This window comes from Cottoperca gobio, chromosome 10, assembly GCF_900634415.1.
Source record: "Cottoperca gobio chromosome 10, fCotGob3.1, whole genome shotgun sequence".
Lineage (NCBI taxonomy): Eukaryota > Metazoa > Chordata > Actinopteri > Perciformes > Bovichtidae > Cottoperca > Cottoperca gobio.
This window is the reverse complement of record NC_041364.1, coordinates 14,916,207-14,931,143: the sequence shown is the minus strand read 5'-3', so window position 1 is coordinate 14,931,143 and position 14,937 is coordinate 14,916,207. Positions and strand designations below refer to the sequence as shown.

The window sequence follows — 14,937 nt, the reverse complement described above, 5'->3', positions numbered from 1 at the left end:
CAACAGACTCCAGATACAAGATTTCATCAACTTTATTTCATCCAGTTAGTCTAAACATCACATCACCCCAGTGTACTGCAAAAACAGATACCATTTCTTAATCATTTTTCAAAATGAAAGCAAAGTGTAAATGACTTCTTCCTTCTGAATTGATTTGTATCGCTTTGGCTGTAGTGACATTTTATCTCATTTGGTAGATTGAAGCTTTTTCACATGGTATGTATTAGGTAGTTAATTGAATATTTCTTCACACATTAAAGGGGACTTAGTTCTCATTAGATGCAGTCAGAGGTTAAGGGAAACGACGTCTACCAAAGGGCAAGTTGAGTTTGTATCATCTTTTCTTACTCCCTCACTGATGTGCTAGAAAGTGTGGTCAGGAAACTGAACGGTTTTAACAAGTTTTCCAAATTTGCAGCATTTAAAATCTGTTACCATATTGTGCTTTTCTGGACTAACACAGCGTAAACTGCTGGAATTAGAAAATGGTACATTCAGTTACCTTTAACACTAGAATAACAAACTTCACTTCAAACCAGCTAGAGAACAGCTCCAACTCCAACACATCTCTCTGGAAACACTGACGAACTAAAGTGAAGTTACTTATACAGCAATATATGTAAGTAGATTTACAGTATATTAAACATTTAACACCCTACAGAAATTACACACCATGATGAGCAAAAGATGCAATGAAATCAAATCATTGTTCACAAGCGTTTGAAATGTAAACATTTGCGTTATTTGAACCAAATAATTTTTAACACACACACACACACACACACACACACACACACACACACACACACACACACACACACACACACACACACACACACACACACACACACACACACACACACACACACACACACACACACACACACACACACACACACACACACACACACACACACACACACACACACACACACACACACACACACACACACAATCCTAAAATCATTTTAAAATTTTCAAAATGTGGATAGGTTTTCTCAATACTGCTTGTTGCTTTTGTGGCTTCAAGTCCATCTTTTTCCACTCCACAATTTTATAATGTCCAATAATTAAATCTGGCATGTGGCACACCATCAGCTTTATAAACCTGCAAGCCCACTCAACACAGGTTACACCCACTGTTTCCAAACATACCAGATGAGGCATAATCATACTGCAGGTACAGAACAAAGGTTATAACATCAGACTGTGTCTGCTTTATCTCTCATGAGTGCTGATGTAACCGTATGTCATAACGAGGATGAGCATATTTCTTACTTTAACTGTGGTATGCAGTCTGCTCTGTGATTTGTCCACACAGCAGGTTGAGTTCACAATGGCAGTCATAATTAAAACACATATTGCTGAGATGGATCAGTCTCTGTATAAATCATCCTTTCCTTTAAAAATACTATCTTGAAATGTTTTTGGTATTGTTTTTCCAATACTGACATCCATATCTAATATATGTATTAGTGTGCAATAACACCTTGAAAACAATGTGATGAAACTGCCACATAATGCTGAAATGTGTCACTTTGTGCGGTACTAATCAAGCCTCTTAGGATGCTGCATTAAAGTACAGAAGATAGATACTATACACGTTTGTGTAAGGCATGAATGAGTTGTCGAGTTTTGAAGTATGGTGATCACAAAATCCTGGATTAACAATTGAAGATTATGGAAGTGAGAACCAGTGTGTTTGGCAAAGATTATCATTAATGGCACATTGTTTTCCCACCACTGTTCAGCTCTCCTGAGTGTGGCCTCTGTGACTAAATATACAGAAGAAAATGTTTTTCACAGAGGTTAAATCATACGAGTTTTGAGTTTTTGAACGAGGTTTGTTCATGCATGTTTGGCAAGCTGAATAAATAGTATGATAAACACTGATTATTAAGACATCAAATAGCACCGTGTTGGCCCATCGATGGTTGCCACCATCGTAGCATCACATTTTAAAGGGTGGATCCCTGGAGAGTTGTTTTCAGATTCATGATTAGATGTCAAGAGGCCTCGAGGCTCACTAAATGTCACTCATTTGGCTAAATGAACTGAATGCCATTATTAGAAATAACACTGTCGAGAGTATGCGAGTACAGATTTGGCAAATGCATGAACTGCAGAGGTCAGATTATAATCAATTATAATGCAGGTAAGAAACAAACTGACTGCCAACCTCAGGTAGGAGAGTATGAAAATGGTTTGGCGGCGACATGCCATTGACAAGTCACCAACTTAAAAATACTGCACAGTAAAAAAACATGTCCACTATACAGCATCTGTCAGGATAAACATCGTACTTTTCATCCGGCCCAGTCGGAGAAAATCTTCTCTAGCAGTTACAATAAAATCAACAATCACATTGACAAAAGCAAACATCTCGTTACAAAGAGACTGACAGAGAGGGAGTCCTCAGATATCCATCTGAATGGTGGAAACGAGGAGACACAAACTTAACTTTGGCACACTGAATGAGGAGGGCTGGCAGAGAGGCGAGGACTGAGCCTGCAGCTGTGTTATGGCAGTGTTTGGATGAGGGGGCTGCACACTCATAACCCTTTGTTGAAGTAGACCCTCTCCACTCCTGGGTGGTTGGCCCGGATTTTCTCCTGCAGCTCCGGCTCCAGGCGGCTGACTGATATAGAGCTGCATCGGGGGGAAGGAATGGAAGACACGCAGGGGTTAATGGGGCAAACACACATATACTGCAGGCGTATTACGCAACTTTTCAAGCAGACATGAATCAAGGTTCTGTGGCGACGACAGACTGGCTACTTTTATCCCAGTGTCAAGTTTAAACTTTTCACTCACCTCTTCTGAGGGAACAATGCGCAGCACAGTGGAGTGGCAAACACCAGGCTGAAAAAACAAACGCAGATATATGAAACATGCGGACATACAGCTCAGAGCTTCCTGATCTGTAACAGCGTTAACGTTTATCTAATTTCATTATTATTGCGATATTTATATGTCTATTATGATATATTAAAATATCGGCAAAATCAGTCTGCAACAAATCAATAAACTTCATCTCATTGCGCTCCAAAAACACTCCTGATCATTGATTTGCTTCATTTCACAAAATGTCTTAAAACAGCCAGAGATATTAAAAGGGAAAAGTACCTCGGTATAAAAAGTATGGCAAAAACTGATGGATGACAAATGTATATTGTCATATCCCCCACCCCATGGCGTGTATGTGTGTGTGTGTGTGTGTGTTAGTTTGCAGGATGTGCTGCTCAAATCACTGTCACATCGTCTGAGCTGAACTGAAGGAATGTTACACATGATTTGAGGTCACAGGAGGCAAAGCGGCGCCAGGAAGACCTCAGCGAAACACGTGGGAGGATATGTGGATCCCTTTCCAGAGGGAGACAGAACTGGGATTGTGAGAACAGACGTGCGACACGTTTGTTTTAAATGAAACAAACAAACCCATATTATCTGGGTAACTAACAAATACTATGAACACATTCCTCTTGAGATACTTCACAATAACTTGAAACGGCTACGTTTTTAAAGTGACATACATTTTAGGGTCACTGATATTTCAGAGCCTTTTAAGAAAATAAGTTGAAATTTCAATGGAGTTTGACATGGCTGCTTATCAGGTGGACCATCGCTGACGACTCACCAGAATCCCACCAGGCCGACTTGAATAGGTGCACTCATCCATGGAAACTTCTGAAAAGACCAGGCAGAAAAAAAAAACCGAATGAGGGGCACAAAAGCAGTGTTGAATTCCCATACTAGAGTGGCCTCGTGTCCTCAGTGCTTTTCATTCCTCTGATGTGTGATGACGAAAAGAAAGCGGCAGACTTAGCGTGCAACATTACATTACATTATTACATTATGGTTAATTTAGCTGACGCTTTTGTCAAACAATCATGGGGATACAACTCCGAACAGCAAGAATCTTGATGTTCTGAACATGATGTTCCCACCACAATTTAAAATTCAACACATTGAACCTGCGATGATGAAACTGATGTGGAGAATGTTATGGTGCGTCCGAAAACATGTAACCAATGTAGAAATGTGCTCACCCTCAGAAAGGCCTTCTTTTCCAAATGGTTCATTAAAAACGGGGGGATAGCTGAAAGACACACATAAATGATATCACTGTACTGTAATGCATTTCCAACTAGAATTGTAAAAATACAATTGGTCCTTTTTTATTTTCCCTTTAATTAAATGACGCCACAAACCTTACAGCAGGAGTCTAATTGCACTGATGATATAAAGATGTTCATACCCATTCCTGGAGAAGCCATGAGGATTCTGGAGACCACGACCTGAGAGATAGCCTGCTGTGCAGCTTTCGTCGACTCTCCTAACCTGTTGTCGTTCTCATCTGTTATGGGAATGCCGTGTTTAAGTTCTCTGAAGACAAGGAGCAAACGCAAATTAAATCTGAATCAACACAACACATATTTGATATAGTCACACCTCTTAAATCAAACCACATTCATTTAACATTTCACGATTAGTCTTGTGTCTTGTGTCTTCTCAAGGTCAAAGCCATTATGAATTGCAATTGTCCACATGCTTGAAAACGATGATGTACTTGTTAAATGTACCCCTTACCTTTGTCTCATCAGTGGGATGTTGATACAGTTAGCAGCAGCTACAGCAGCAAATGGAACAAACCGTCCAATCAGGGGTGAGATGTGCTACGGCAGGACAGAGGAGGCATAAAAACAGCAGGGGAGAAATTAATAATTTGGCTCTGCTGTAATCCGATAGCACCAATTTCATCTTTTAAGTCCAGTGGACGTTTTTGCAGGTTACATTTAAAATGGTGTACATGTATTCCTTTCTACCAAAAATCAGGATGTATAACACAAAGTCACTATAAACTGGACAACATGCTGATACCAGGGCATGACCCTGTAAATAATACGGCTCTTCTCTTACAAAGAAACTATTTGTGCTTTGGATAACTTCATGTCAGCACACCCATGCGGCTGAGGCCGATACATTAAAATGAGATGTAGAATGGGGTTAGATGAACTGATACCTTTGTTAGTGCATTTAGTCCTAGAGCGGTGGCAACCGCCCCTGTGGTGGCAGACACATAAGCTGTGCCAAGCTGACTGCAAACAGAAGAGTCACCGGTCACATTACACAAAAACTGTTGAATTAAAGGGTTAATATGTGCTGATGTCAGATCCAAAACGTCCGTCTCTTACCTGACAGTGAGAGGAGCATCGCCGCTCCTGTTGGTGTAATTGACTATTGCATTGAAAGACTGATTGATCCACTGCCAGAGCAGCACAGCTGGAGTTGTCCTGCAAGATTGAAAGCAGTAGAGTCATTAGCAAGGACAGCGTGGAAGAGTCCAAAGAGGAACATGTGCAGCGTGTGCTGGTTTTAGTTAGAAAGTAAGAACACTGACTTTATTAGAAAGAGCTTAAATGATTAAAATGTGGATTACTAGGCTTAAATAAATATTAGAATTTTCAGATGTCCTTCATTAACACAATAAAATGCAGTGATAATATTTTAAGTTGTTGGCACACTATCAGCCAAAGAACGAGTACTAATAGCAGGGTTCGTGCAGAAACACTTTCAAGGTAACTAAACCGCAAATTTTCACTTTTTAATCCTTTATCATCAAATAAAAATGATTAATATGAATACAATTGTGAAAAATGACATTAACAGATTTCCTTTAAGCACACAGCCATCAATGTGTATTGTCATGTTGTTTATGTTAACAGCTGTTCATATCAACTTTGTATGTTTATTTAATACTTAGCTAGCAATGCGTCTGGTGTGAGACACCAGGAGACAACAAAGAAACATGCAGAGGGGATCATTTCATATTAATTATCAAAGGACTTTTGGTTTATATGAGTGATTGTGTAGATGAAACATCAGATTATGGTGAAAATGAAGCATTTGTTAAGGAGAGTATTGCAATTTCAGCATATTCCTAACCTTTAAAACATTACCGTTAAAATGTTAGCATTTTCCAAACTATTAAGACTTTGTATGAACCCTGTAATAGATAATAGACCATTTAACTTGACATAGCTGGGAAAGCACAAGTGTTGCTGAACATTAACGATGGCTTCGTTCTGTGTCCCAGTAAACCACGATAGTGTGACAGTGAGCAATACCAGGACCCTGAAACTGAAGCAGCAGCAATCATTTTTGGTGTAACAATCAGTCCGACAATGAAATCCTAGATGTTCTTACTTGTAAAATGTCATCATGCATCCAGTGATCGTCATGTTCATTGGAACCTGCGCTGACATGCGACCAATTAAGATCATCTTCTCCCCAGTATCAGGATGGAAAGCAGAGTCAAAAACATATTTGGCTCTCCACAGTTCATCTTCTGTCAGTCCTGGAGAGACTTCACCTTTCCTGGGAGACAGTAAAGGTAACATTTAAAGTAAACCCATTCATAAAAGCATTATTACTGGTGTATGGATGCTACTACAACTCTACTTGCAGCTGTTTACCTGTAGTCAGTGATGACTTTGTGTGCATGTGCTAGTTGTTCGTTGGTGAGGAGAATGTTCCTGGGGTCCGTGACGGTGAAGAAATGTTTAGCCCGACCCACAAATGTGCTCTGGTCCCACCGGGGCTCCTTGATGTTTATGGAAGTGGATAGCTCTGCTGCCATGTTTATCTGGGGAAAGGTAAATGTTACAATAATCAGTCAGCACACATAAGTATATAGGAATGATCATTTTCAGTCGCCTTCTTCTGGAGTAAATAGATTGAAGCTGGAATGACACCAAAAAAAAGCACAAGATCTCTGTACAGAAACATTCATATCTGAGGATTAGTTCTCTAGAATTAGTGTTTCAGAACTGCATTTTATTGGGCTGATGTTGACTGATATTGTCCCAGGGTTTCAGGGCCCTGCTCCAGCACTCACCCCACCAGTTAGTTACAGCCTCTCACTTCTTGTTTTCTTTTGCAGACACAAGTCATTAAAGGGGAACTTGTGAAAATAATGCCATTGCCATGCTGCTTATTCAGCATAATGTTGCTATGGTGATGGCAGACCTGACACAAGGGTTGTGAAGCACTAAATTGCAAAGCCCCATTATGGGCACCAACCCCCAAACTGTGACTGAAAAGCGGCACTGGGAAAGTGACAAAGCCCTCTGCATGTGCGTTGTGAACAACTGAATGGCTGCACTACGGTTTTTTTTTTTGTTCAATAACCCACACATTGTATTAGGTTTCAATGCAAAGTAGATTGTGCAATGTGTTATTATCACCACCACTAGTGAGTAAATCATTTTAGTTTTATGCATTTATGATTACAGACTCCAAAACCAGATAAGACAGCCCTGCACTGAATAGACACTGCACTATCAAAAACATCCTCTGTGTATGTGCATACAGCATGCTCATTCTTCCCTGTGTGTGTGTGTGTGTGTGTGTGTGTGTGTGTGTGTGTGTGTGTGTGTGTGTGTGTGTGTGTGTGTGTGTGTCTAGATAACCCAGTCTAATCTGGTTTTTAACCGTTTGTTCCATGCTCCAGCTAAACTACTGGGACCAGGGACACACGAGCGCCAAGTCCATGCAAGGATCTGCGGCAGCTGTATGATGAAACTCCACCTGAAATTGCACCAAAGATGGCTGCTGGGATCTACAATAAAACTGAAATATCTCTTATTTGCTGGCAGCAGTGGCGTGCAGGAGCCGTGCGGTCTCTTTAAATTGAATTAAACTCCATGGGATTCTCACGAGATGGCAACAAAACACCCCCTCATCTGAGATGGTCCAATGAAACACTAAATCACTGTATGTCTTGGTTTGAACAGAACCATTCCTGCTCTCAAAACCCCGTTAATAGCATTAATGTAATGATTATTCATTAATGAAGGTGATATAAGAGGACTGAACTTTAGACTGGCACCCTTTGATCTATACGCCCTCAGCTGCCTCATCACTCTCAACCAATCAAAGGCGGCCTGTGTGTCTATACATTAACCTGCAATTCAAAACTCCTTACAATCAAATATATCATCCAAATAATATTCAAGAAGCATCTCATGACAGATATTTCAACCCTAATTTATTGTGTATACGGAATCTATTACATTTGAAATAGCTGCTTTCTGCCTATGGTCGTAGGGTAAACATGCTCTGTGACTGGATACGGTTAATTGTTCAACCCGACGAAGACCAGTCAAATCTGGACTGTGGCTGGAGGTGTTTCTGCATCCGAACAAAGCGATCAAACCGTTGCCAGACAATAAAAATGAAAGTAACACTATTTTTAAAAAGACTAATTAGGTACGGCATCTGTCAAGTCAGATAATTGTCCAGCTGTGCGCCCCAGATTCAACTAGTATCAGCCTGCCACATCCACACATCCAGCAGGCTTCTCAAGGAGCCCCGCACGTCTAATGGCAGTTTCCCCAACATCAGACACAAAGTGCACGTTGGTCTTTTATATGTCGACGTCTTGGTGGATCCATTAAAACAAATGTCTAGGTTACTTACTGCACTGTGGGCTCCGGCGGTCCGCAAGAGGTGTCCCTGAAAGGCTGCAGCCAGCTAATTGTACATGCAGCAGCGTCAGAACACAGAGCCACATCCCCCAGCGGCCGGAAGCTCACTGACAAAGTAAAAGTCCCGTCTCAAAGCGGCATTTTACACGGGAAAGGATTAGGGATGTAACGATAGAAGACCGATAGGAAAAAAGGTCTAGAAAATGCATGAGGATTTTTCTACTCTTATATAAAACGATACAATGTTAGGTAACCACTTGAGGTGGCAAATTAAGTTTCATTTCACTTCGTCTTTTAAACGAGGCTTTTATTTTCAGCAGCGACCTGAGCACCACATCCGTTAATGCTCTTATACTTTCGCCACTTTGATTTAAAGGCAGTAAATTATTAATAACTCGAAAAACTTTGGACTTCAACACACAGGACTCTGTACAACAGCTTGACATTGACGGCCGATACTAATGTCTAGTGGGAAAGTAGGTGCCCCATTATTTGCTTCATATATAATTAAGATAATTGTATAATTAAAACAAAATTAAAAGCTAAATTAGTCACCTGTGGTAAATCAGCAGTCGTATCCCTTTAATGTGTTACAATCATGATATACCAAATACCTGTAATACTTATATAAAAACATAAATAAATTAAAGTACCCAATTTCCTGCAAACATTTACAGTAAGCCTGATAATCAATCTTGATTATTCTATCAGTTGATCATCCGCAGTTTTTGGTGTCTGTTTCCATCTAGTGGTGACTGGTGAGAGGGAATAAGGCCACAAATCGTGCTTAAAATGAAGTAAATGACGAAGCAACTTTAGTCTTTATTTCGTATAGCTGTGGCTGCAAAACACTAAGTTATTTTTTTTACAACAGATGTCATTGGTACCAATATTGCCTACTTAAATGAATTACATTAACTCCCATAAAAGACGACAGCAGAGCAGGAAGAGCGCAACTTACACTATAACAGGGTATAAAAAAGAACATAGTCTGTCAGTGCCATGTGATAAAAATCAAATACAAAAGTGCAAAGAGAACATATTCATTTCCGACGTCTAACCCTATCATCTCACTTCACAAAATAAACTGTTGCGCTTAAGTTACAAAAAGAAAAACAAAGAGGTTACTTTATATTTACTGCAACCTTAGATTTGAGGCCATGCCAAGTGAAAGATGCAGCTTACACACTGTATATGGAAACACTCTGGTCATCATAAACACCCTAACACAAAGATTACTTACATTTAGTTGTTATTCTCAGCATTAGTTCAATAATGTTTCCTGACAAACCAGCAGGTATTGTGATGGTATTGTTCATAGTAGCAATCATTTCTAGCAATAAAAACATCATGCACAGAGAGGAAAAAGTTGAAAGGATGGTGGTCTTTAGCTAGTTGTGATAGTTTCCATTCCATTGTGATTATGGCACACGTTTTTTTTGGTCCATGGGGTTATGAGTGTTTCTTTTCTCTGTGATCTTTACAGGAAGTAGTCTGGCGTACGCCGCGTCACATGGGGCTCCCCTCTGCGTGGTGCAGGGTCGAACTGTAGGCTAAAGTAAACAAAGGGCAAGACTTGTCATTTTAGATTATTCGTCCATTATAATACATTTTTAAAAAAGTGCCAAAAGTCCATATGAAAAATCTACACATTTATATAAAACTCTTTTTTAATATACTTACAAGGAGTATTTCAATGTGTCATCAAGTTCCATGATTGCTGCCTGGTTTCCACAACGATAACAGTAGTTTGGTGCACTGAAGATCGTCACCACATTACGGTCGTGGCACCAATTATATCCCTAGATCAAGAGAATGTATGTTATCTATCTTAAATTCACAATATGTAAATGCGAAGCCGCATCTGCAGTGTCTCCAATTAGAAAACAGAATTATTTTTATCAGATAAATATAGTTTCAGTACCTCCATCACCAGCTGGTGGGCTCTTGAAACCAAAGTTAGGCCGTTTGCGTGGTTGAAGGTCTCAGAGATGTCCTGTCCAAAGGTGTAACCAGCACCACGGGGGGAGATGCCCCAGCCACCTCGGTCATCTGGGTCGGACCATAACAAGTCACACATTGGACCCTGAAACATGAAGGAAACATCAGTGTTGATCAGTCTATTAATATCAATATGTAGAAGTTTTAGGATACTGTCAAACGATATACTTTTATTAGGGCTGCAGTAATAATCTGCTGATTATGTTGCGTTACTGCTTGATCTATCAATTTTCAGAAAATTGTCACTCCTACATTTTAAAAGCTAGAAACAGAAATATATATAAATTATTAATAAATTATTTAAATTATTGCCGATTAATTTTCTATGGGTCGATGAATTGATTTATAATATCAGCACTAAACGTTATAGTGAAATCTAATGAATGTGCAATATATGATGTAGAAATGATAAAATTGTAAGAGCATGCACCATCATACTCCTTAATATAAATGTAACATCCATATGTTGTGACAGAATAATCATAACCTAGACGGGCCTTCAAGAGAAGTTTGTCTAATGTAAAATGTGTAGAAATTACCTCATGAGGAACCTCCTGCAAGCGATCCAGCGCTCTAATGTGTTCCAGTGTGTCTATTGAAGGGGACAATCCTCCATGGAGGCAGAAGATCTTACAGAAGAAAGAGAAAATAAGTGACAAGTGATGAATGAGAAGTCTGTGTATCTGTGCTTTTAAGTCACATGCAACCTCTGAATACACAACCTTACCTGGTTATCTACCAGCGCAGTAAGGGGCAGATAGTCAAACAGATCTGTGAAGTACTTCCAAACGTTGGCATTTCCATATTTCCTCAAGCACTCGTCATAGAAGCCGTACACTTGTGTGATCTGTCTGCTCTCATGGTTCCCTCTGAGAATTGTGATTCTTTCACGGAACCTTACCTAAATAGGAACAATTGTATTTAGAAACAAAATGCAAGAATAAAATGCCGTAAAAATTATCCTTCCCCCAACTCCAAAATCATTTCAGCATCAGTGGCAAGTGTCATTTTGTATTTTTACCTTCAGAGAAACCAGGAGAGAAACTGTCTCCACAGAATAGTACCCTCTGTCAACATAGTCTCCCATGAAGAGATAGTTAGTGTCTGGAGACTTCCCTCCGATCTTAAACAGCTCCATTAGGTCATGAAACTGACCATGGACATCTCCGCAGACTGTCACCGGACATCTCACCTCCTGCACGTTGGACTCCTTTGTAAGGATCTCCTTGGCCTTAAATAGAGGATCAAGAAAACACAGGAGGATGATTAACAGGTAACATAGAGTATGGTGCAGTGTAAGCTTTACACAAGCCTCAATAATACACTGAGACGAATATTCATCATTGGATAGTGAAGGATACAGCAGATTATTATAGTTTGATGTGGTGGTGCCAGTGCACCCAAGTGAGGAACTAAGAGTGGGCGTAGCTAGGGAAAACATATTTGCAGGCATCCTCCTCCTCCATCTTCTGGTCGAGTTGCTTCCCTTAGCAATGTGCTGCATGCAGCTGCAGCCAAATGGTGTGCTCTAAAGCAAGGCCACATACATTAGCTGACGTTAGTCCAGGCAATACTTTACGATTCAGGAGATGTAATAGCTGGTCCGCTGGCATTGTACCAAGCTAATGACAGGTATAAATAGCTTGCCTGCATTCCTTCCTGTGCAAACCTTACCTTTTCACATAGGACTTTGACCTGATTCTCACTCAGCTGTTTGCACTCATTCAGTTGTTCAATCCATCCGTCCAACTCCTTGGTGAATGACTTGTCGTCCATGCCTGGTTTGCTGTCAGCTAGCGAGCCGACTAGCTTTAAAATTTCTCAGGAAAACCTCTCGCTTTTCGTTCCGTTTTGATGTCCCGGCTATGCTACGTCCTAGCAAGCTCTCTGGTCATTCGCAGCTTGTATGCGTGTGCGTCTGTGTGTGCTCCGCAAAAACGAATGCGTCAACTGCCCTGCGTCCCTTCAGTTTGGTGGGGACAAAAGTGTTTAGTTCACATGATACAGAAATGATGTAACGTTTCTTGTCCTTGTTAGACGACCAAGGTCACACAGCCGCCTATTAGTGTTAAAGACTAACATTAGCTCAGAGAAATGTAGATCCAACCTGCGAACTGTGGTCCAGAGCGAGGCTGAGCAACAAATCATATCTACGTCATCCCATCCGTGGCCGGCTCCTCGAGGCGAATTTTAGACAAATCTCATTTGTCAGGGCAGAGCAAATATGATGGTTTCATTTCAATGTTATCTTAATTAATCTTTCTGGTTTAGTGTTTTATGGATGTCGGTTATTTAAACAAATGAAATTACTCTGCGGCCCTCTGCTGGACGACAGCGGTAACAGTCAGGACCGATGGTTAAACAGTGACTATAAAAACAACAACCACAGGTTATTTAGCTAACTCCGCTTAGTTTGTGAGTACATCCCAACTGTTTACTATTTGCTCACATGATAACGTAACAGAGGTAGTCCATTTACCGTGTGTGGTAGGCGGTTGGGGAGCAGTTTTGGGGCTCATATAACCATAAGCTATTAAACTGTAGCTATCTAATTATTGAGCCTCTCACGGCTGGTTTAAAGATAATTAGCTAGCTCAGCTGTAGTTAGGTCACGTTAGTCAAGTGCAATATAGTAATGAATATAGTCCACATAACCATATACACTCGTAATTTAGATTGTATATTGTACATACCCCCCTCTATTGAGCACAATGTTAAAAGCCTATAAACTAAAATATCTAAAATAATTAAATATCAAATAAAATACATAAAATTGCATAAATTAGAAATAGTGAAAATAAACAATATAATGAATACATGTGCATTGTCTTTATATATATATATGGTCTTTAAAGTACAGTTAAAGGTACAATGTGTAGTTCTGAGCCACCTGCTCCAAATAAATAGGGGGCAGTATTTCACCTCTATTACAGGGTCAATACAAGCTAATGTCATCAATCATCAAAACCATCAGTTATCAGTTAGTATTTTTACAGATAGACAGATAGATAGATAGATAGATAGATAGATAGATAGATAGATAGATAGATAGATAGATAGATAGATAGAGATAGACAGATAGATACTTTATTTATCCCGAGGGAAATGTAGGCATCCAGTAGCTTAACAGACATTACACATCTATTGTCATGGGTCTGGGCAACAGGACGAGGGAACGTCTCGTATTTTTGTTATGTCCTCTTCGGCGACATTGTACTGCTTTCAGGGAGAGGAGTTTGTTGCGGCTCCGGCAGGCTCGGAATTGGCCAGCGAAAATTCCAGCATCATCAATCACAGCGGGCTGATGGAGAGCTAACCTGTGTAACGACAGAAACAGAAACTTTGACGATCCGGCGGGGAGTCGGATAAATTGGTACTATCTACTGACTGCTAAAAGAAGATCTCTCCGTCTCCAAACTTCCGCACACTCTACTCCCGGTGTAGCAAGCTCTCGCCGACGGTATATTTATAAAAATGAACGTTACTGTTAACCTGTTTCCATTTCTGGCCTTGTGTACCGTTGGTCTTTGCACCTCAATGATAATCTTTGTTTTTATTTGCACTCTTTCCTACTTTGTACTGCATTTGCTGCACAACAATTTCCTTCAATATAAATAAAGTTATATCTTATCTCAGCTTAAAAGCAACTACAAGGAACTTTCATTTTGTGTTTATTTTGGCGACTATGGACCCTTGACCCTTTTGGACTAAAGCGGTAGTGTTTTCCATGAGCACCACCACCTTGTGTTGTAAAAGATCTTGATCAGGCTAGTGCGGGCAAGAAAGAAAGACACAACTTGGTAAATACATAGATTCCCTTACTTCAGTGGTCTAGCCCTTTAACTTAATGCAAGCTACGCCGAATGCATGTTGGTCATCATGCCCATAATAATAGATAGCTTTGCGGTGATTGCTTTACTCGACAAATGCTGGCCACGTTAGCTACGTTCAACTAACGTAGCCAAAGCGTTAGCTAGCTTTGTATTAGCCACCGATGTAAATTCATACATATATAATTTCAAATGATTTTTGCAGGGAATGGCACCTGTAACAGGCATTAAGAATAACTATATAGAAATAGCCAATTTTCTCGCTTATGGTGTTGTTTGCTTGTGTCGGTCATATACAGATATCAGTATTCAATTGTTACATAACCAATTAAAAAATCATTTTATATTGAATTGAAGCATATTGAACGCTTCATTGGTATGGTGGCCAAACATGAGTGCAATTGAATGCAGGTGTTTCTCTGCCTCCCTAGGAGGTTCCCACCCTCATCACTTTCTTCACCCCTGATTAGTTTGCACCCCTGCATTTTTGTCAGTAAGGGGATTCACTCCGTAAAGTGGGAAAAGGAGCATTAGAGTTAGTTTACCAGTAGTCTACTACCAGTAACTTAAATTGGCTTTTAATAATTGCAAATATTCATTATATAAGGTAGATACCT

General features: G+C 40.0%; 2 protein-coding genes across 3 annotated transcripts; both read right to left on the bottom strand.

Annotated features, from left to right (window-relative positions):
* Positions 1–16: 16 nt before the first annotated feature.
* Positions 17–8,789, bottom strand: sfxn1 (sideroflexin 1). 2 transcript variants are annotated; one of them, XM_029440979.1, is made up of 11 exons: positions 8,482–8,789; positions 6,477–6,646; positions 6,208–6,378; positions 5,196–5,294; positions 5,024–5,099; positions 4,591–4,676; positions 4,259–4,386; positions 4,050–4,099; positions 3,638–3,687; positions 2,815–2,862; positions 17–2,649 (listed from the first exon to the last, which is right to left on the bottom strand). In XM_029440979.1, the coding sequence occupies exons 2-11, from the start codon at positions 6,638–6,640 to the stop codon at positions 2,553–2,555; spliced, it is 969 nt and encodes a 322-aa protein (XP_029296839.1). In that variant the 5' UTR covers positions 6,641–6,646; positions 8,482–8,789; the 3' UTR covers positions 17–2,552. The 2 variants fall into 2 exon arrangements, with proteins under 2 accessions (XP_029296839.1, XP_029296841.1); XM_029440981.1 differs by lacking the exon at positions 8,482–8,789 and adding an exon at positions 8,076–8,405.
* A 487-nt stretch (positions 8,790–9,276) lies between these two features.
* LOC115014641 (serine/threonine-protein phosphatase 2A catalytic subunit alpha isoform) lies at positions 9,277–12,791 on the bottom strand. Its single transcript, XM_029441655.1, has 7 exons — positions 12,165–12,791; positions 11,512–11,721; positions 11,218–11,391; positions 11,030–11,119; positions 10,414–10,575; positions 10,173–10,291; positions 9,277–10,042 (listed from the first exon to the last, which is right to left on the bottom strand). Exons 1-7 carry the CDS (start codon positions 12,264–12,266, stop codon positions 9,970–9,972), a joined length of 930 nt encoding a protein of 309 aa, XP_029297515.1. The 5' UTR covers positions 12,267–12,791; the 3' UTR covers positions 9,277–9,969.
* Between the last annotated feature and the right edge of the window lie 2,146 nt (positions 12,792–14,937).

Excerpts from the sequence above, each read along its gene's own strand:
- sfxn1 (XM_029440979.1), bottom strand. The coding sequence starts at position 6,640 with ATGGCAGCAGAGCTATCCACTTCCATAAACATCAAGGAGCCCCGGTGG. Across the intron at positions 6,379-6,476 it reads AAAGTCATCACTGACTACAG|GAAAGGTGAAGTCTCTCCAG; the intron begins GTAAACAGCTGC and ends ACTGTCTCCCAG. Across the intron at positions 5,100-5,195 it reads GATGCTCCTCTCACTGTCAG|TCAGCTTGGCACAGCTTATG; the intron begins GTAAGAGACGGA and ends TTCTGTTTGCAG.
- LOC115014641 (XM_029441655.1), bottom strand. The coding sequence starts at position 12,266 with ATGGACGACAAGTCATTCACCAAGGAGTTGGACGGATGGATTGAACAA. Across the intron at positions 11,392-11,511 it reads CTCTCCTGGTTTCTCTGAAG|GTAAGGTTCCGTGAAAGAAT; the intron begins GTAAAAATACAA and ends GTTCCTATTTAG. Across the intron at positions 10,292-10,413 it reads CCCACCAGCTGGTGATGGAG|GGATATAATTGGTGCCACGA; the intron begins GTACTGAAACTA and ends CTCTTGATCTAG.